Source organism: Lycium ferocissimum, chromosome 8 (assembly GCF_029784015.1).
Source record: "Lycium ferocissimum isolate CSIRO_LF1 chromosome 8, AGI_CSIRO_Lferr_CH_V1, whole genome shotgun sequence".
Lineage (NCBI taxonomy): Eukaryota > Viridiplantae > Streptophyta > Magnoliopsida > Solanales > Solanaceae > Lycium > Lycium ferocissimum.
This window is the reverse complement of record NC_081349.1, coordinates 32,708,770-32,730,802: the sequence shown is the minus strand read 5'-3', so window position 1 is coordinate 32,730,802 and position 22,033 is coordinate 32,708,770. Positions and strand designations below refer to the sequence as shown.

The window sequence follows — 22,033 nt, the reverse complement described above, 5'->3', positions numbered from 1 at the left end:
GAATGAGATAAACTCTAGCTCCGATAAGCTGCAATTTGAAAAGACAAAATATTATGCTTATCCCTTCAAAAGAAAGGTGCATAATGTATGACATAATGAGTACCCAATAACAATGAAATAAATGCACAGGACGCAATACGGTTGTGCAAAAGAATCAAGTAAACTACGCCTCAACTTAATTTGTATAGTGGCGCTCACCAAAAGTATGAATGGAGGAAATAAACTCTAGCTCCGATAAGCTGCAATTTAAGTCATGAAGACAAGTTTGAACTCAGCAAATATTATAGACTTATCCCTTCAATGGTAGAGCAAGCCTTGACGAAAGCATGCATAATGTATGACAATGGTTAAATGCTATTTATCGTTTTCAACATATATCGATATATATTATCGCTAAAAATAACAACATATATAAACAACATCCAATATATATATATATATAGATGAAAGCCATCTATTTGAAATCACATTTATATGTACACATCAAATATAATAAAGTGTTTCTAACAGCATATATATAGCTAGTGTGTGTGTATATATATATATATATATATATATATATATATATATATATATATATATATATATATATATATATATATATGCTGGAAGAGCATATTAAAAAATCAAACTCACATCCACCTATTTATTTTCTAGAATATGGTGCATCCATGCATCATAAGTGTAACCACACACTTCATAAATACTGCTTCCTCTTAATACCAAACAGCCAATGAGACAAAATGACAAGAGAGCACCAGATAGTCATTTACGAAATAAATTGTGACATCAAGTGAGAACATAATATATATATATATATATAATCACTTTTAAATATAGATGTAGGAAGATGATCATCTAATAGAACCAGCTATTAGCTGGAAAATATCAAAGAACTGAAATCACTGACATGATAATGTGAAAGTAAATAAAATTAAATAACCAAAGAGCTGGACACAAAATCAGTATGTCCAGATAAAACACTGAAACGATTTTTCAGCAAAGGTTCAATAACATTTGTATTGAATCCCCAAAAGAACTACAAGAGCTAGGATATGATATTTACTTTTCAAATAAGTCTTGACTTGAAGTACCTAAGCGATAACCTTTTCCAGAAGAATGCCGAGAAGTCCTTGCAAGCCGCTGATAAGAGCACTATTTTTTGATAATACCCCACTCTCTAACCGGAAACAAACTTTCGGTATACTGATAAGCGCTGATATGATTAAAGCGTAAAGTGTCAACTACTTCACCAGGCAACTCGCGGACTACTTTAGTAGTTTTACGCACTAAGTTGTAGGCGACCACCTTCCCGGGAATAGTTAGCAAAAGGACTGAATCTTCTATGTTCTCCCCTCGAATCACAGACAAAATGGAAAATGCATATCGTGTGCCAGATGATGTCTGCCGAACCATCTCTGGAAATGCTGAAATTAACCGAGCAAGATGAACACGATACTTCACTGACCACTTCCAGGTATCTTTATCTAATTCAAGCACATTGAATTTCTTGGGGTATAGGCTCTGAACCAGAATAAGATGCAAATGGCCACCCCATTCCCCAAAATACCTAATCTTTTGGCTACAATATCCCTGAGGTTTGGGTGGCATAATCATTGCAACTTTCTCTGAATAAACATCAAAGTAAACGGAGGAATATTCACCGATCCAGTGAATTGCACCATTCCAAAATACTCCACCGTTGAAGTCCATAAAAGAGGGTACAGAGGAACGACAACAGGATCTCCATGACTCACTCCCTGGCACATACACACTCACATCGATATCAGAATACCAACTACCCAGACGAGTAACACACAAAGCTGTGTAATAAGGTGGTTCTGAAGGGTCAGGTATCAGATTATAATAGACAAATTCATCATACTTCTTATCGGGGATCGGCAACAGACGGGCCTCTTTATTTGCAGGATTGTAAACAAGACCAATTTTGATAGTAATTCTATCAGTTCTCGCCGTGAATACGCACATTAATAGGCCATTGCAAGATTGCGTAACCTTGGCTTGCGTAATCTCGTATGTATCTCTTATATTTAGAGCCATGTGGTCAAGGAATTGAATAGGAGGGAGGCTAGTTACATTATCAGTGATTGGAAGGGATTCAATCTTTTGGGGTTTGGTTAGACAATTGTAAAAGTAAATCCCGGAAGGGGGGAGAGCATTAGAAAAGGCAAGAGTACGACAATGACTTAGCCTAAATTGCATACTGGTAATGATTGAGCGCCAAAGCTTGCATACTATACTGAACCTGATGAGAGATCTTGCAGGCAAACAAAGTAGAATTTCATATAAAAGGTCAGCATTTCCAGCTATAACATCCACCGCTGCAGTAATAGCAAGTTTTTTATGCATGTGGCTCTCATCCATTGTCAGTCTAGGAATAAGTTCAAACTCGAACAGACCTGATCAATATAAGCATGACAATAAATTAGCAACTACAATAAGCTATTCAAGAATGAAAAAGACCAATTACTAGGACAAACCAAAACAAGCCAAATGCAAAACTGACTTTACTACTACAGGAAGAATCAATAAGAAATGACTAAAGATTATTGATCGACTACAACAACAATATACCCAGTGTAATCCCACAAGTGGGGTCCGGGGAGGGTAGAGTGTATGCCTACCTTACCCCTACCTTGGGAGGTAGATTGGTTGTTTACCATAGACCCTCGGCTCAAGGAAAAAGAAAGCATTTCAAAATGCAGTAACGTATTTCTATCAGATGCTAGCAATCATAACATTCTTTTCTTCAGCAAAAGGGGAAACATGACCTCATTCACTAATGGACAATAAATTACTTTTCATATACAAGTATCCCAAATTTACTCCCTTTAGCCAACATTTGCAAAATTATTGTCAATAGACATTTTCCTTGGAGCAACAGTAAAGTTGTCTCACAAGTTCGAGTCGAGGAATCGATAATTGATGCTTGTGTCAAGGTAGACTACCTACATCGCACCCCATCCCCCGACCGTGCATGAACTATATGATGCTTCGTGCATGCACCGCGTTGCCCTTTATTGTCAATCTTTAAAATAAAAAAATATCAGAAGACCCTATGATCACTACTCTGTCCTGACTACAAGTACCATATGTTGCATACTATTATACTAAACCAACAACAACAACATACCCAGTTAAATCCCACAAAGTGGAGTCTGGGGAGGGTAGAGCGTACACAGAAGGAGGTAGAGAGGTTGTTTCCGGTAGACCTTTGACATAAGGACAAGCAGTTCAAAGCAGTACAGAAAAGAAAATAACGAAAGCGAATAAGCCATGATAAAAGGAGCAGTAGCTAACACAAATAAATAAGCTAATTGAAGTACAAGAAATATCAAATAGTAGCAGACATCAAAGGACAAGAAACTATAAGAGCAATACTACGAGTACTGGTATTGCTCTTGTAATTTCTAGACCAATACTAGAACTACTGTTATACTAAACCAAACATTAAAAATCATAACAAACACACCTTTTATTGCAACAAAAACACATCATTTTTCTTACCCTTTTAGCCTTTGATAAATCAAATAGGGGAAATTTCGACAAACCAAGAAAGATTTAGCACTATAATGTAGGAAAAAGAATTGAATAAAGAAAAACAGAAAAGCTAAAATTTAGCACAAACCCAATATTGCTAATAATAAAAGACTGATTTTTTTTCATACCATTTTAACAATTTGATGAATCAATTAAGGCAAAATTGGATAAACCCAAAAAGATTTAACAATCTAATGTTACACTAACAGTGAAAATAATTGAATAAAATCAACACACTACACCTACCCTTTGAATAAAGAATAACAGAAAAACTAATATTTAGCACACACCCTTTATTGCAGATAATAAAAAGACATCTTTTTTACATACCCTTTATTGCCAATAATAAAAGACTTTTTTTTACATACCCTTTTAGCAGTTGATGAATCAATAAGGGTAACATTGGACAAACCAAGAAAGATTTAACAGTATAATAAAGTTATAAAGACAAAAAAAAGGAATGGAATAAATTAATAAATCTACCTTTGAATAAAGAAAAACAAAAGCTTCCTCCATCCCAATTTATGTGATATAATTTGATTGAATGGAGTTTAAGAAATTATTTTTAATCTTAAATGGCAAAGATAATTGTGTGGTTATAAATAAGTTAAAATATATTTAAACTTAAATTGTTGTAAATAAAAAATATATATTAGATACATAATGCAGATTACATAAATGTAAAGGTAGTAATATTTAGCACACACCCTTTATTGCAAACAATAAAAGACATCTTTTTTACATACCCTTTTTACTGTGGATGAATCAAATAAGGGAATATTGGATAAACCAAGAAAGATTTAACACTATAAAGTTATACAGACAAGAAAAAGAACTAAATAAATGAAAAAATTACACTTACCCTTTGAGAAAAAATTCAGAATCCCAGCAACTGAAGCAAGAACTGAAAAATAAAAATGAAAATAATTTAGGGGTTGGTTTTTACTTTCAATTAAGATTTGTTGATTTGGATTTAATGAAAAAAGCGAAAAAAGCGCCAAAATAGTGTTAAAGTAATTAATAGGCAAAGTTGAAAATTTTCACTTTTCGGGGGCCAAAATTCAAATATAAAAGGTCCGGTTTGTGTTAAAATCCCACACATTTTTCAGGATAAATATGAAATTTTTTGGGATATTTTTAAAAATATATAGCTTTTAAAAATAGGCTTAATGCATACGCAGCCCCATAAACTTGCCTTTTTTTATTATTATTTTGGCAGCTCAACTAAGTGTTTTTCCTATTGAACCCCTAAATTTATTTCAAGTGTGTCTATCAAATCTCCTAAATTTGATTTTTTTTTTAGAAGCAGAAATTAAATTGGGAAATGAAGGTGGAGTAATATTTTAGACATATGGTAAGCTATTCTTTAGGTCATGAATATGTCGGTTTCTGTTGGTTCTACTCTTCCACTGCTAACTTAATTAATAGCTACTCTTTTTTTTCCCTCTCAATTGCTGCTAATCTTAGCTAAAAAAAATGGCATAATTAAATTAGAATATATATTAGCATGTTGTTACATTGAATATGAAATACTATGTAAGTAGGATTATGTTTGATAGACACGCTTGAGGACAAGTTCAAGGGTTCAATAGGAACAACACTTAGTTGAGGTGCCAAAATAGAAAAAAGGGCCAAGTTTAGAGGGTCGTATACGCATTAAGCCTTAAAAATATTTACGCCACGTAACCAAATATATAATATTTTGCAGCATCATAGTTGGAGGGAAAAGCATTATACATATATAATAGTGGATGTTTAACAAGATTTGAACCCTAACGCTTGGCCGGATTATTTATAACACACTCAACCTTTACTATTACCTCCTGGTCATATTTTTTGTGTATTTTATTGGCATTTTTGTAGTGAGCTGGACAGGAGAGTGAGGATACGCACAAGGGACGCGTAAGGTGCATATTAAACTCGGCTGACCCTTTTTTTTTTTTGGGCTACCTGGCCCTCCCAATGGCTATTTTTTTTAATCCCCTCAATTTATCCATTATTGACTCATTTCAATACCACATTACCCGATTGGAACTCCTTTGAAGATTAAAAAATTGAAACCCTAACTTCAAATTAAGGGATGGATTCAAGAGGTAAGTTACAAACTTGAGTAAATGTCTCCTCTTCTTTTATTTTTTTTCTTATATCTAGTAGGTTAGGGTTTCTCATTTCCCCCAAATTTTTGTATACATTAAGTTATGAAAGAGGTAAAATCTAGTGTCTTCAGTGCAAAATGTGCCAAAATCCAAACCCCAAACTCAACAATTTGACTACAATGTGCAAAAACTACGCAGATGTTGTGAAGATTTGAAAGGGAGTCGGTTCGTTTTTTTGGAGTCTTTTTCGTCTAAGTGTTAAAGAATGGGAAGAAAATAAGAAATGGGCAGATATTATAATAGTAAGGGTGTTTTAGTTTTTTCTCAGGCGCGTGGGGTGCACCTGACTTTAAAAAACTAGGGGTGACATTTTAATGGCCAATAAAATACACAAAAAATATGACCGGGGGTGGGGGGGGGGTAATAGGCCACCCGTAAAGGTTGAATGTGTTATAAATAATCCCGCCAAACGTTAGGGTGCACTGTTGCTATTTTCCTTATAATAGTGTATAAAAGGGGTTTATACACAAATATAGACTAAATCGAGTATTTATACACAAAGTGTGAGCTACGTCGAATAAATATTTTCAAAACCAGACATAGAAGTAATTTTCTCATTTTTTATTGCTAATGATCTATTTTAAAATAAGAAATACACTACAACAAACAGGGATAAATTTTATAAATGGTCATATTATTATGATTTTTGTTTTCCACCAAAGTCACTTAACTATGTTTTCTAACACAAAAATCATAAAACTTTGTCCTTACTAATACAAAAATCACATATGCCGGAAATAACTTCTAAATTGCGTTTTTCATCCCACAAAACTACTAAAAGTTTAACATGAATCTCTTATCTTAACTTCCATGAACAAACAATCGATCCCATATAATTCATTATAAGTTATAACCAATCTAGCAATTACCCTGTAATGATGCATGTTAATTTCTAATTAATATATCTAGCAATTAGCCTGTAATGATGCATATTAAGTTCTAATTAATAAATTTTCCTTGTAAATAACAAAAAAATAATCTAGCAACCTGCCAAATGCAATACAATTTTTTTTTATGATGATGGCGTCTGAATAACTTGTGTGCACCTTGACTAATAATGAATAACCCTGCCACCAAAGCTTGGACATAGAGGAAGAAATCATCTAATATATTTTTCAACTCCGCTGAATTTGAACGTGAGACCTCATGATTCTTCCCACTTTATTAACCATCGAATCACCCCTTTGGGTGCAATTGCAATACCATTATATACAAAGTACATAAGTCTTGGATCTTCGGCCAAGACCTATGACGTAATGAGTAGCCATGACATACAAAGGTGCCGTTTGGCCATAAATATCAAAAAATATTTCACTTTTCTTTGGAATTTTGGAGTTGGAATTGGAGTTGTGTTTGGCCATAATTTTTGAAATTGTAGTTTTTGGTGAAATGTAGTTGTAAAAAAGTGAAAAAAGTGAAAAAAAATTGAAAAATAAGTTTTTTGAGTTTTTGGTATTCCGGAATTATTCGGAATTTTCATGGCCAAATGCTAATTCCGGAAAAAAGTGAAAAAAATTTCCGGAAAAAGTGAATAATTTTTATGGCCAAATGGCAAAGTATGTCGATGAAGCTTCTATGACAAGACAACAAACTAAGATAATGCTTCCTCCGGATCAAAAAGAGTGTACACTAGTTATTAGCACATCCCTTAAGAAAATATTAACTTCTAGAAAGAAAACAAAGAAAGTAATTTGACTAAACTGTTCCTAACTAAATAGGTATTGAAATTTGATCACATAGCACTTAATAGGGGCAAATTTGAAAAAATAAGATTAATTCTTTCTTAATTTAATAAGTGGACACTCTTTTTGACCCAAAAAAAAACTAAGTGAATACTCTTTTTTCTCCAGAGGGAGTAGCATCGGATGCAGTTAGACTATGCAAGAGAATCAAGTAAATTGAGCCCCATATTCTTTGCTCAATTTAAGAGTAAATGGTAATCCTAGCCCCTTTTTACTGAGGCATTGTACATAGATAGACACCTTAACTTGGTCTCAACTGGCAAGTGAACACCCAACTTTGAGAATGCACATTTAGACACCTCAATTTGGTTTAAGTTGGTCCCGTAAACATGCGCGAAATGTCGTGTAGGATGCATGTAACTAACACAAAATGCAATGTAGGATGAGTGTGTTTATGGAGCCAACTTAAACCAAATTGAGGTGTCTAAATGTGAATTCTCAAAGTTGGGTGTTTACTTGCCAGTTGAGGCCAAGTTAAGGGGTCTATCTATGTGTTATGCCTAAAAACTACCTACATAAACTTGGGAGCCAATCAGCAGAAGAAGCCAAAAGAGGTTCACTTTTTTTCTGGATCTTCCTTTTGATTTTTTGGATCCTAAGAGACAGGAGATGCAATGCAAGTTGAGAAATTTACCTTCTTGGTACTGGTTTAATGAGATTCTACCTTATTTTTCAACCAGAAAGAATAACTTAGAGATGAACTGGACAAAGCAGTGGAGTAAGCCTTTATTGCCCGAAAACAGATTATGTGCCCCTGCTAAGTCCAGCTTATGGATACATCATGACTACCAAATAACTAACGAGCACCAGATAGTCGTTCACAAAATAAATTGCATATCAAGTGAAATAGGAAGTTGATAATGTAATTGTATCAGCCATTGGCTGGGAACTAACAAAGAACTGAAATGATTAATGTGAGTGTAAATAAAACTAAAAAACCAAAGAGTTGAACAAAAAATCAGTATGTACAGATAAAACACTGAAATCATTTTTCAGTAAAGGTTCCACTATAACATTTGTACTGAAACTCCCAAAAAACTACAAGAGCTGGGATTTTATATCTACTTTTCAAGCTTATTTGAAGAAATATTCACTTGAAGTACCTAAGAGATAACCTTTTCCAGAAGAAATTCAGAAAAAGTCCTTGCAAGTCGCTGATAAGAGATAAGAGCACTATTTTGGAATAATATTCCACTTTTGTACCGGAAATAAACTCTCAGTATACTGATAAGCGCTGACATGATTAAAGTGTAAAGTATTAGCTACTTCACCAGGCAATTCGCGGACTACTTTAGCAGTTTTACGCACTAAGTTGTAGGCGACCACCTTCCCGGGAATAGTTAGCAAAAGGACTGAATCTTCTTCGTTCTCCCCTCGAATCACAGACAAAATGGAAAATGCATATCGTGTGCCAGATGATGTCTGCTGAACCATCTCAGGAAATGCTGAAATTAACCGAGCAAGATGAACACGATACTTAACTGACCACTTCCAGGTATCTTTATCTAATTCGAGCACATTGAATTTCTTGGCGTATAGGCTCTGAACCTGAATAAGATACAAATGGCCACCCCATTCCCCAAAATACCTAATCTTTTCGCTACAATAACCCTGAGGTCTTGGTGGCATTCTTATCATTGCAACTTTCTCTGAATTAACATCAAAGTAAATGGAGGAAAATTCACCGATCCAGTGAATAGCACCATTCCAAAATACTCCACTGTCATAGCACATATCGTGTGCGGCAACACGACAATAAGATCTCCAAGAGTTACTCCCTGGCACGTACACACTCACATCGATATTAGAATACCAGCCACCGAGACGAGTAACACACAAGGCTTTGTAATAAGGTGGTTCTGAAGGATCAGATATCAGATTATAACAAATGCATCCATCATACTTCTTATAGGGGGTCGGCAATAGAAGGACCTCTTTATTTGCGGGATTGTAAACAATACCACGTTTGATAGTACCTACATGACTTCTCACGGTGAATATGCACATTAACAGGCCGTTGCAAGATTGTGTAACCTTGAATTCAGTAACGTCGTCTGCAGATCCTATGCTTAGATTGAATTGGTCAAGGAATTGAAGAGGAGGGAGGCTAGTTACATTATCAGCGAGTGCAAGGGATTCAATCTTTTGGAGATTGGTTAGACAGTTATAGAAGTAAATCCCGGAAAGGGGGAGAGCGTTAGAAAATGCAAGAGTACGGCAGTGACTAAGCCTAAATTGCATACTGGTAATGATTGAGAACCAAAGCTTGCATACTATACTGAACCTGATGAGAGATCTTGCCGGCAAACAAAGTAGAATTTCATATAAGAGGTCCGCATTTCCAGCGATAACATCCACCGCTGCAGTAAGAGCAAGTTTTTTATGCATGTGGCTCTCCTCCATCGTCAATCAGTTTCAAACTAGAACAGACCTGATCGATACAAGCATGACAAAAGATTAGCAAATATGATAAGCTATTCTAGACAGAAAAAGACTTGAATTAAACATTTACTTGCATCACATTAGTCTATATGGTACTGTTGTACTAAACCAAACATTACAAATCATACCAATCACCCCCTTTATTGCAACTAAATAAAAGAATGTATTTTTACAACAAAAAAACATCCTTTTTTCACCCTTTAGCCTTTGATCAATCAAATAAGGGGAAAATAGATAAACCAAGAAAGAATAGCACTATATTAAGACAAGCACAGAAAAAGGAATTGAATAACTGAACACACTACTCCTACCCTTTGAACAAAGAAAAACAGATATTTACCAGGTGGGGTCTGAGGAGCAATAAAAAATATTGAATAGGCATAGATAAAGAACCAAGAACTCAATAAAAATAACATATTGGCTTGATGCCATTGAATAAAAAAAAGAATTTACTACAATCACAACAAAAAAATAAATCAGAACAGTGAAACTTTTTTCAACAGAGATGAAAAAAAAAAAAATACAGAAAATAGAAAAAATATTGAATAGGAAAGATAAAGAACCAAGAACTCAATAAAAATTGCAAAACATATTGGCTTGATGCCATTGAATAAAAAAAAGAATTTACTACAATCACAACAAAAAAATAAATCAGAACAGTGAAACAATTGCAGAACAGTCAACAGAGATGAAAAAAAAAAAAGAAGAGCAGAACATAGAAAAACGTTACAAAATAGAGAAAAAATAAAGAACAGGACAGAACAATGAAAGAAATTACAAAACAAAGAAAAAAAATTGCAGCCCAGTTGAAGAACTGAAAAAAATAGAAAAGAAGAAAAAAAAAAAAAAGAGGAAGAGAAGAGAAAACTTACCTTGAAACTTGAAAGAGGCAATAAAGAGATGAGGAGAATCAGTCGCAGCAGTATAAAATAGTCCCAAGTCGAAAGAGCCCAAATGGAAAAGGAAGAGTGTTTTAACAAAATATTTTAAAAAAACCCTAGGTGCACCTCACTCTTAAAAAAAGCGAGCTTTTGCTCTCTCTCTCTCTCTCTCTCTCACTTTCTGGGGCTTCTCGGCCTAAAGCGTGCGCATTTTTTTTTTTTAAAGAGAGAGACCCATGCATTAGATTTAGGGGCAGGGAAGGGCAAGGCTGCGCAAAAGCGAGCGCATATTTATTTGACATGAAACATTGCGGAGACCGTCGTCTCAACGAGAGTTTATAGTACACATCCTTTATTGCAAAGAATAAAAGACCCTTCTTTAATACAAGTACATCGTTTTCAGTACTCTTTCTTTCTTTATAAAAGATGTCATTTTTACATACCTTTTTCGCAGTTGATTAATCAAATAAGGGAAAATTAGATAAACAAAGAAAGATTTAACACTATAAAGTTATAAAGACAAGAAAAAGAATTGAATAAATTACTCTTACAGTTTGAGAAAGAATTCAGAATCCCAGCAAATGAAACAAGAACTGAAAAATAAAAATGAAAATAATTTAGGGGTTTGTTTTTACTTTCAATTAATATTTGTTGATTTGGTTTTAATGAAAAAAGCGCCAAAACTGTTTTAAGTATTTTTAGAGCAGTTGTAAATTTTCACTTTTCGCGGCTCAAACTGCAAACATTGAAAGTTTGATCTGTGTTAAAATCCCACAATTTCAGGATATATATGATTTTTTTGGGATATTTTTAAAAATACACAACTTTTAAAAATATATACGTCACGTAGCCAATATACAATATTATACACAAATATAGACTAAATGAGTGTTTATACACAAGGTATGGACTACGCTGGATAAATATCTTCAAAAATAAGCATGGAGCGTAATTTTCTCATTTTTTTTTAATTGCTAATGACCTGTTTTAAAATAGGAAATACACTACAACAAATAAGGAAAAATTTTATAAATGGTTACATATTTATTTTCTTTTCCTCATCAAAGTCACTTAACTATGTTTTCTAACATAAAAACCACGAAACTTTGTCCTTACTATTACAAAAAACACATATGCCGGAAAATTCAATTTCCGGTGGATAATTCTTTTTTACTATTTTTTTAATTTTTGATCTAATAATACAAAATTCAATTAAAAAGATTGATCCGACCAGACCAAATCCAAAACTCATATTCGATGGGTAATAATTTTTATTTTTATTTATTTTTAGTGGAATAAATACAAATCCAATTAAAAAGAAGCAATCAGACCGACCAAAAGTCCAGAACTCATAATTGAATTTATATTTATTGAGATTGACTAAAAAAGAAAGCGTGCTACATAAACTGGGACAAGTGAGTATATTTTTTTCTTAAAGTAGTTATCAAGTAATATTTTTAAAATTATTTTGGAGAATCCAATAATTATATATTCACCTATCCCGTTGTTGTAGGATAATGGGACATAACTTCTAAATTCGTATTTCCTCCCATAAAACTACTAAAAGTTTAACATGAATTTTTTATCTTAACTTCCATGAATAGACAATTGATTCCATATAATCAATCTAGCAATTAGCCTGTAATGATGCATATATTACGTTCTAATTAATATATTTTCCTTATTGACCAAAAAAATAATCAAGCAACCTACCAAATGCAATATAATTTTTTTTTTTTTTTGATGATGGCATCTGAATAACTTGTGTCCACCTCGACTAATAGAACAAATAATGAATAATCCTGCCATCAAAGCTTGGACACATAGATAGAAATCACCTAATACTTTTCTACTTCATTGAATTTGAACATGAGACCTCACGATTCTTTCCCACTTTATTGACCACCAGATCACAGCTTTGCGTGCAAATGAAATACCGTAATACAAAAAAAAAAAATACCGTAATACACAAATTACAAGTGTTGACTCTTCGGCCTCATCATATAAGGAGGGTCAAACTAACTAATGTTCGATGTGAATACGGGCATACAATCTTTAATTTCTTTGAAATAAAAATTACGTATTTAGAAACTACATAAAAAAAATACTATAAGGCAAAATAGTTAACAATTCAAAATATTTAGAAAATATTTAAAATAATTATGGACAAAGAAAATATCATTTGATTTGTCCAAATAGTAACTAAGATAATTTTTTTGGGGCGGAAGGAGTATAATGTTTCCTTCATGGATGACATAATGAGTAAACATGACATATACAAAAAGTCCAAAGTACATGTCGATGAAGGTTCTATGACAACAAACTAAAATAATAGCATTGGATGTAGTCCGACTGTGCAAGAGAATCAAGTAAACTACGCAACCATACTCTTTGCTCAATTTAAGAGTAAATGGTAATCCTAGCCCCTTTTTACTGACTCTTCACGGTATTATAAAAAGTAGGCATAATACATAAATATGCACCTTAATTTGGCCTCAACAGGCAAGTAAACACCCAACTTTGATAATGCACATCTAGACACCTCAACTTGGTTTAAATTGGTCCTGTAAACACGCGCGAAATGCCATGTAGGCTGAGTGTGTTTACGGGGCCAACTTAAACCAAATTGAGGTGTCTAAATGTGCATTCTCAAAGTTGAGGTGTTTATTTATGCCTAAAAAATACCTACATAAACTTGGGAGCCAATCAGCAGAAGAAGCTGAAAAAGGTTCACTTTTTCTGGATCTTCCTTTTGACTTTTTTGGAGCCTAAGAAACAGGAGATGCAATGCAAGTTGAGAAATTTACCTTCTTGGTACTAGTTTAATGAAATTTACCATATTTTTTCAACCAAAAAGAATAACTTAGAGATGTACTGGACAAAGCAGTGGAGTAAGCAGAGAGCCATTGCTGCCCGAAAACAGATTATGTGCCACTGCTTCCTGTTAAGTCCAGCTTATGGATTCACCACTACCTAACAACCAACGAGCACCAGATAGTCCTTCACAAAATAAATTGCACAGCGAGTGAAATAGGAAGATGATAATGTAATTGTATCAGCCATTGGCTGGGAACTAACAAAGAACTGAAATGATAATGTGAGCGTAAATAAAACCAAATAACCAAAGAGTTGAACACAAAATCAGTATGTCCAGATAAAACACTGAAATGATTTTTCAGTAAAGGTTCAATAACATTTGTATCGAATCCCAAAACAACTACAAGAGCTAGGATTTGATATTTACTTTTCAAATAAGTCTTCACTTGAAGTACCGAAGAGATAACCTTTTCCAGAAGGAGAAGTCCTTGCAAGCCGCTGATAAGAGCACCATTTTTTAGTATTACTCCACTCTCTAACCGGAAACAAACTTTCAGTATACTTATAAGCGCTGACATGATTAAAGTGTAAAGTATTAGCTACTTCACCAGGCAACTCGCGGACTACTTTAGTAGTTTTACGCACTAAGTTGTAGGCGACCACCTTCCCCGGAATAGTTAGCAAAAGGACTGAATCTTCTTCGTTCTCCCCTCGAATCACAGACAAAATGGAAAATGCATAGTGTATGCCATATGGTGTTTGCTTAATCATCTCAGGAAATGCTGAAATTAACCGAGCAAGATGAACATGATACTTAGCTGACCACTTCCACGTATCTTTATCTAATTCAAGCACATTGAATCTCTTGGCGTATCGGGTCTGAACCTGAATAAGATGCAAATGGCCACCCCATTCCCCAAAATACCTAATCTTTTCGGTAAAATCTCCCTGGGGTCTAGGTGGCATATTTTTAATAACAACTTCCTCTGATTTAGCATCAAAGTGAACAGAAGAGTATTCACCAATCCAGTGTATTGCACCATTCCAAAACACCCCACAGTCGAAACGCGTAGTATAGTCTACATAGAAACGACAACAAGATCTCCATGACTCGGTACCTGGCACATACACACTCACTTCGAGATCTGTTGAGCCAAAAGAGAAACCCCGAAAAGTAGTACCCAAACGCTTTATACAAAAAACTTTGTAATAAGGTGGTTCTGAAGGATCAAATATCAGATTATATCCATAAACCACTTCATAATTCTTGTCATAAGGGCTTGGCAACGGATGATACTCGTTCTTTGCAGGGTTGCAAACAAAACCAAGTTTGAGATCAGATACTTCAGTTCTGCTGCTGATCACGCACATTAACAGGCCATTGCAAGATTGTGTAACCTTGACTGGATATCCTGTTTTTGCAGCCATTTGGTCAAGGAGTGGAACAGGAGGGAGGTTTGTTACATTACCAGTCAGCGGGACGGAGTCAATTTTTTGGAGATTGGTTAGAGAATTATAAAAGTAGACCCCGGAGTAGGGGAGGGCATTGGATAATGCAAGAGTACGACAATGACTAAGCCTAAACTGTGTACCAGTAATGATGTAGAACCAAAGCTTGCATGTTAGACTGAACCTGATGAGAGATCTTGCTGGCAAACGAAGAAGAATTTCAGATAAAAGGTCAATATTTCCGGCTATGACATTCACCCCTGAAATAACAGCAAGTCTTTTATGTATGTGGCTCTCCTCCATCGTCAATCTAGGATTCACATAGAATAGAACAAGGAATCAGTTTCAAACTCGAACCGATCTGATAGATACAAGCATGACAACAAAAATAGGAAAAATAATAATCTATTCAAGTCTGAAAAAGACCTATATTAAGAATTTACTTGCTGGCTCAAGACGTAGTTCTAATGGACGCCACCTATAACCTATGTTGCTCAGACTCTTCAAAATGGAGATGTGTGCTTGTCGGATCCTCCAAAAATAGTGCATTTTTGGAAGATCCGATATGGGTTCGACAGCATTTCTAGAGAGTCCGAGCAACATAGCCTAAAATACCAATAAGCAGAACCAACCCAGCTAGCCAAATGCAAGAATGACTCTACTACTACGCTAACTTGAAACTTTGCAACACTTCATTGTGAGGGGGTTGTCCAATTCAAGCAAAGAATCAACAAGAAATTACTAAAGATTACTGTTAAGTTGGACTAAAATATTGCAATACAATTGTATCAAACTAATAGCACATTTGTCAAGATCTTGAAATACATATTTTGGATGTGTTTGGTATGACAATATAGTGTATGTTATCTTATACTGTATCATTTAAATCTTTTTCTATTCCCACCAAAAGGAGAACTAATGAGTTACTTACTAATGAGTTACTTATGGGAAAAAGTCATTTTCATTTACTATTATCACAACTTTACACAATCAGAAGCTTCAACCAACAAGTCCACAATATTCTCAATTTTTAAAATTAAAAATATCATAAAGACACTATGATCAATGCTCTATCATAAACCAATGTCACTTATTTTTGTACTTAACCAAACACTTGAAAATGATCTAGAAACAAAAAAAATCCCAAATATAACATTCCCAAACACACCCTTTACAACAACAACAGCATACCCAGTATAATCCCACAAGTAAGTCTGGGGAGGGTAGAGTCAACGCAAACCTTACCCCCACCTTGGGAGGTAGAGAGGTTATTTCCTCTAGACCCACGAATCAGGGTAAAGCAAAAACTAAGCATGTCAAAAAGAAAAAGGAACAGTAACTACAGCAAAACAGTACGCTAAGCAAATAACCAAAGACAGTAGATAGTAACAAAAATCAAAAGATAAGAAACTACATCAGAAAAACACCCTTTATTGCATATAAATAAAAGGCTAAAAAGACTATCATTTTAATTAAAAGACCATCCTTTTGGTGCTTTTAGCCTTTCATGATCAAACAAGGGAAAATTGGTTAAAGCCAGAAAGATTTAGCACTATAATTTTACACAGACAATGAAAAGAATTAAACAAATGATCAAACTTCTCCTACCCTTTGAACAAAGAAAAACACAAAATATGGTATTTTTGCACACACCTTTTCACTACTAGAAACATATGTTTTTCCCACCGACATTCAAATTTGTGTTATAAAGCATGATTTTCCCACCTCACTAAACCAACACACTGGACAAACACATGGTGAAAAACAGTTTCCATTGAAACATTGGGAAAACACTACTGTTTTTTCTTTTCTCACTGGTTCAATCAAAATATCCGTGAGAATAGTCCCTGAACATTTTTCAGTGGGAAAATAGTAATTTTTTAGTAGTGTTTATTGCAAATAATAAAAGGACAGCCTTTTTTTTCATACTTTTTTGGCAATTATGAATCAAATAAGGGAAAACTGGATAAACCTAGAAATATTTAACACTATAATAACATTATACGGAGAAAAAAAATTTCAATATATGAACAAACTAATCTTACCAGTTTGAGGGAAAAAAAAAAAAAAGCCCAGTAACTGAAATCAAGAACTGTCAAAAACCCAAAATTCAACTAATTGATATCAACAAACACTGAAATTGTATGTTTTTGTTTAAACCAAAAAAAAAAATGTTTTTATTTTCGAATAAAAGGGAAACGAGCAGCTTAGTGGGAAAACCTACCAGAGAACGTGAAGGCGAAATAGCGGGAAAAAAGAACCGCGAAAAGAATATATATATATATATATATATATATATATATATATATATATATATGGAATGTAAATTAGGAAATTATTTTTGCCATTTTAAAATTTCTTGTTTTGAGTTTTTTTTCTTTTTTTTTATTTTCCTAAAAAGAGTGGGAGAATGGTGAAAATTGAAAACTTTCACTTCTTGAGGTCAAGATAATGTTATTTTTGCAGATTAAATCACTTAAAATAAAATACTTTCTTTGTCTCAATTTATGTGATACAGTTAGGATTTTGAGAATCAAATTTTTTATTTTGATTGTGAGTTCGAACGTATAATTTTTAGGTTCTTTGAAAAATAATTTATACATTTAGAAACTATATAAAAAGTACTATAAGTTACAATAATTCAATCTAGAATATTTAAAGGGCATACGAATACATCGCGATCAAAGATTTTCTTGTTTTGACTCTCGAAATCTGATTGGTATCACACAAATTGGGACAGAGGGAGTATGCAATAATTTTGGGGAAAGATCACACATGCTCCCTCAAACCAAAATAATTACCTGCCCATACCCCCATTACTTTTGTACCCCCAGAAAAAATCAAAAGTATTTACTCGAGATGCCCCCAATTATGATACCAAAATGGTATATAATTATACTGAGATGGTATCATGGAAGATGCTTCAGTCCTTCTCTTAGTCCTCCATGATACCATCATGGTATATAAATTTACTGAGACGGTATTATGAATTATCATGTTCATTTATTAAAAATGACACACTTTTCTAAAAAAAAAACTCTATGATACCATCCTCTTATATAAATATATTGTGATGGTATCATGGAGTACTGCTTCAGTCCTTCAATGAGACACTCATCATGACTATGGTACCATCGTGGTATATAAATATACTGAGATGGTATCGTGGAGGATTGCTTTAGTCCTTCTCTTAGTCCTCCATGGTACCATTATGATATATAAATGTACTGAGATGATATCATGAATGAAGGGGTTTGGGTGAGGGGGCACGTCGGGTAATTAGTTTGGGCTGGGCGGGGCAGAAGCGAATATAGTTCGGGAGGGGGCATGAACGGGTAATTAATTTGAATTGAGTGGGCAATTAGTGGTGTTTTCCCAATAAATTTTTTGTACCCGATCGATGTTTAATGACGTAGCTACCCCTTACAATAGGTGTACATGGAAGTTTCTTCTTTACGAGAAGTGACGTGTTAGATATGATAAATTTAGACAAATAAGCTTAGAATTTACCAGAAAGATAAATGAGTCACCAAAATATGTACATGTGAGGGGGACTCCTCACTACTATCATGGTCTTATTCAAAAGTCGGAATAGATATGGAATTCGTTCATCTCACGTAATGAGATCGATGTTGTGATTGTTAAGTTAATGGTTGAATGACTTGATGATATCATAAAATAAAATAAAAATTGTTATCAACCTTTTGTAACACTTATGTTAGAATTTCAATTATGTGGCATAAAGGGAAAAAGCGAAATAGAAATGTGATAGAGAAGAAATGTCATTGTTTCAACGTCTTTTGTTATTTACTTTATAACTGTGAATTGTTGAAGCAAAACGTATACTTGAAGCGTGCCATTGTCGTTGAATTATATGATCCACCCGCCGCTACGGAAATGTGATTTTAAATAAGATGCTCAAAAATATAAAGTATAGACAAACTATAAGCAATGTTTTAACATCTAATATATATACATAAAAAATAATTTTCATCTTGTATATATATTATAATTTTTTGCTGAAGGGGGTTCGAATCCCTTGACCCTTACTGGCTCCGCCCCTGCACCCGCTCCCTCATGTGCAAGTTTTGTTCTTTTTTATTAGCCAAACACGTGAAAAAATATTTTGATCATTCGGGAAGATTAATATTAATATTACTAACCAATGAGAAGGTTTCATTTAATTGAGTTTAGATTCTCTCTCCCGTAAGAAAATAAGGTATAAGGACAAGGGGAAAATAGAGAAAAAAAAAATAATAAACCAAAATAGTGAGCATAACCTTTTTGTTTGCAAGATCTCTCAAAAGGATATTCAAAGAGAGAACATAATTATAAGGCATAATACATAAATGTACCTTTAAACCCGCCTACCCCGCAAGATGCTTCTCCAATTTCAAAGCTACAATAGCAGACACCTCAACTTCTATAAAATCAATACGTAAACACAAACGCCGATACTAAGACCGACGTATCACATAAATTTTGAAGGGCCACGTTAGTGCCAAGTCCATGCCACGTCAGCATTTATGTTTACATGTTCAACTTTATACAAGTTGAGGTGCCTACTTGCGCACACCCAAAGTTGAAAGGCATACTTACTAGCTGAGGCCAAGTTTAAGAGTCTATTTATGTATTATGCCTAATTATAATTGTTGAGTGTTATCAAAGGGACATGAGGAATATCTCCATCAATTGAATGTTTGTAAAAGCAATTAACTCTCATTGTGTCCCTACTCTTCAAGTTGTCCATATACCCACTTTTTCCCTTTAAGGCTAAGCAATGCAGTGAAAACAATCAAAGGGTGTGAGTAGGCCTTTTTTTTTCCATATAAAAATATATTATACTCCCCCGTCTCGAAATAATTGTCACCTTAGCAAAATTTACACCCATTAAGAACTCAATATTAAAGAAGACTACTTCTTTAATGTTAAGAGCATAGTTGGAAACACTTGAAGATTTTTATCTTGAATTCCTAAGGTGACACTTACTTTGAGACAAATTATTTTTACTAGGTGACACTTATCTTGGGACGGAGGGAGTAAGTTATACTAATAATATAAAAATTGTTAGATTATCAATACTTTCATATTATTAAAATTGTTAGATTATCAATGCTCCAATTATATAATTGAAATCCAATTCTTTCATCAATGTTAAAACGGGCATCCAGATTACCTAAAATTCAGTGAACATGCCAAAGAGAATAAGCTGAAAAGATGAAAAAGAAGTTTAGGACAGTTGTAAAGTTACCAAAAAGTGAATGTATAGCTAACTACTTTTTGCCTCAAACGTGAATTGTAAACTTCCACTAAAAAGTTAATAATTTCATGAATTTCATATCAGACAGAAACATCTGATGCTTCTTTCTTAATAAGAGGTTTCGGGTTCGAATCTTGAGTATGAAAAAATTCTTGTAGGAAGTGTTTTCCTCGAATGGGTCCTACGCGGTGCAAATTCGAATTTAGTCGGATTCTAATACTGATACCGGACACCGGGTGAAAAAAAAAAAAGGACAGAAACATCCCCGAGCTCTCAACTTGCCTCCTATCTAACTTTACCTTGCTTTTTTCCCTCGTCTCGTGTTCGATATTCGTTTTACATATCGGCTAACTTAGATTTGTACCGATAGTTTAACTTTCATAATAAAACGCACCTTATCAAAAGTAATTTCATACCAAAAGTTTAATTTCAAGACTTCTAATTAAGAATAACGGAATACTTACCAAGAGACTTTTGCTAATGGTCATTCAAGTAAAGACTTTTATATTTATAACACAACAGTTACTATCTTTTTTTTCTTTTCCACATAAAAGTTATCTAACTAAAGCCTAAATAATATAAGTTTAACCATAAAATACATATTTTAACTAAAAGAATATGATGTGACTTTTCTAGTCATTGAGTAAGCATAACAAAGTTGGCTTAAATGTAATAATTCATCATAATATACAATTTAAACTACCAATATTGACAAATAATATCTGAAAGTACTCTTTATCACAAACACCATCTACAAAAAATACTTTTCAACATACAAGCAGATTCTGAAAGTCTGACCAACTAAATTCTAAAAAAATCATTTACACTATCCGTATATACAAATTAAACTTATAAATGAAAAGCTACTCCCTCCAGTCCAAAATAATTGAGATTTTAGCCTCTAAAAGTTGGTCCAAGATAATTGAGGTTTCACAAAATCAAGAAAGTATTTAGTTTCTCTTTTCTAATTTGCCCTTGATACATTCTCATATCCCTATAATAATTATGTCAATTCAAAAAGAAAATAAAATCATAATTAAGAGTATTTTAGTCAAAACATCTCTTAATTTTTAAGAGTTAGTGAATTTCTTAATCCATGCGCCCAAGCTTAAAACCTCAATTATTTTGGATCGGAGGGAGTATTTAACTACATGTGAAAGGGACTTGGAAGAAAAGCTACCTAGAGCTCATGTTTTCATATGTTTGTGTAAGAATAAAGAAATATCAAAAGCCTCTTTTTCTCACTCAATTACCTTCCATTGCACGCCACTCTATTTCCACTCATATAAATATATATTCATATCTATGATCTAACACAATAGTATCCCTCCCAGAAAATTCCACCAGAAAAAGAAAAGGAAAAAACATGTCTATAGATCAAGAATTCCCAAAAGATTTATTAGATATGAAATCACCAACTATCAATGTAATTACTTCTTCTTCATCTCAGAATATTTGTGAAGATGAATATATTAATTGCCAAACTCCAAAATCTCCTAAATATATGATCCCAAAAAATTTTAGTTGTCCATCAGCACCTAAAAAGCCAAAAAGGGTGTCTTCAAAATGCAAGAGAAGATTGTTATTTGATGAATTGAAGTTTTTTGAGATTAATGTAGCTGCAAAAGAGGAAATTGAGTCATTTTTCAGGTTTGTTGATGTGAATTCTAATGGTGGTAACAAGAAAAGAAGAAAAAGATGTCTTTGTAAATGATAAAAGACAAG

General features: G+C 33.6%; 3 protein-coding genes across 6 annotated transcripts; all 3 read right to left on the bottom strand.

Moving 5' to 3' along the window:
• Positions 1-839: 839 nt before the first annotated feature.
• On the bottom strand, positions 840-4,613 carry LOC132068095 (F-box protein At5g07610-like). Of its 4 annotated transcripts, none has more exons than XR_009417311.1 (3): positions 3,892-3,989; positions 1,067-2,420; positions 840-878 (listed from the first exon to the last, which is right to left on the bottom strand). XR_009417311.1 is itself a non-coding variant. In XM_059461568.1 (2 exons), exon 2 carries the CDS (start codon positions 2,383-2,385, stop codon positions 1,156-1,158), a length of 1,230 nt encoding a protein of 409 aa, XP_059317551.1. In that variant the 5' UTR covers positions 2,386-2,420; positions 4,424-4,613; the 3' UTR covers positions 954-1,155. The 4 variants fall into 4 exon arrangements, 2 of the variants coding, with proteins under 2 accessions (XP_059317551.1, XP_059317550.1); XR_009417312.1 differs by having other exon boundaries at positions 1,095-2,420; XM_059461568.1 differs by lacking the exons at positions 840-878; positions 3,892-3,989 and adding an exon at positions 4,424-4,613 and having other exon boundaries at positions 954-2,420.
• A 3,761-nt stretch (positions 4,614-8,374) lies between these two features.
• Positions 8,375-10,821, bottom strand: LOC132068094 (F-box protein At5g07610-like). The gene is made up of 2 exons (XM_059461566.1): positions 10,774-10,821; positions 8,375-9,890 (listed from the first exon to the last, which is right to left on the bottom strand). Exon 2 carries the CDS (start codon positions 9,860-9,862, stop codon positions 8,633-8,635), a length of 1,230 nt encoding a protein of 409 aa, XP_059317549.1. The 5' UTR covers positions 9,863-9,890; positions 10,774-10,821; the 3' UTR covers positions 8,375-8,632.
• A 3,090-nt stretch (positions 10,822-13,911) lies between these two features.
• LOC132068093 (F-box protein At5g07610-like) lies at positions 13,912-17,206 on the bottom strand. The gene has a single exon (XM_059461565.1). The coding sequence runs from the start codon at positions 15,349-15,351 to the stop codon at positions 14,023-14,025; it is 1,329 nt and encodes a 442-aa protein (XP_059317548.1). The 5' UTR covers positions 15,352-17,206; the 3' UTR covers positions 13,912-14,022.
• Positions 17,207-22,033: the final 4,827 nt, after the last annotated feature.

Bases quoted from the DNA above. Each gene is read 5' to 3' on its own strand.
- LOC132068095 (XM_059461567.1), bottom strand. From the start codon at position 3,964: ATGTTACCCTTATTGATTCATCAACTGCTAAAAGGGTATGTAAAAAAA. The intron at 2,421-3,891 runs GTATGTAAAAAA...TATATTGATCAG, and splicing joins TTTATTATTGGCAATAAAGG to GTCTGTTCGAGTTTGAACTT.
- LOC132068094 (XM_059461566.1), bottom strand. From the start codon at position 9,862: ATGGAGGAGAGCCACATGCATAAAAAACTTGCTCTTACTGCAGCGGTG.
- LOC132068093 (XM_059461565.1), bottom strand. From the start codon at position 15,351: ATGGAGGAGAGCCACATACATAAAAGACTTGCTGTTATTTCAGGGGTG.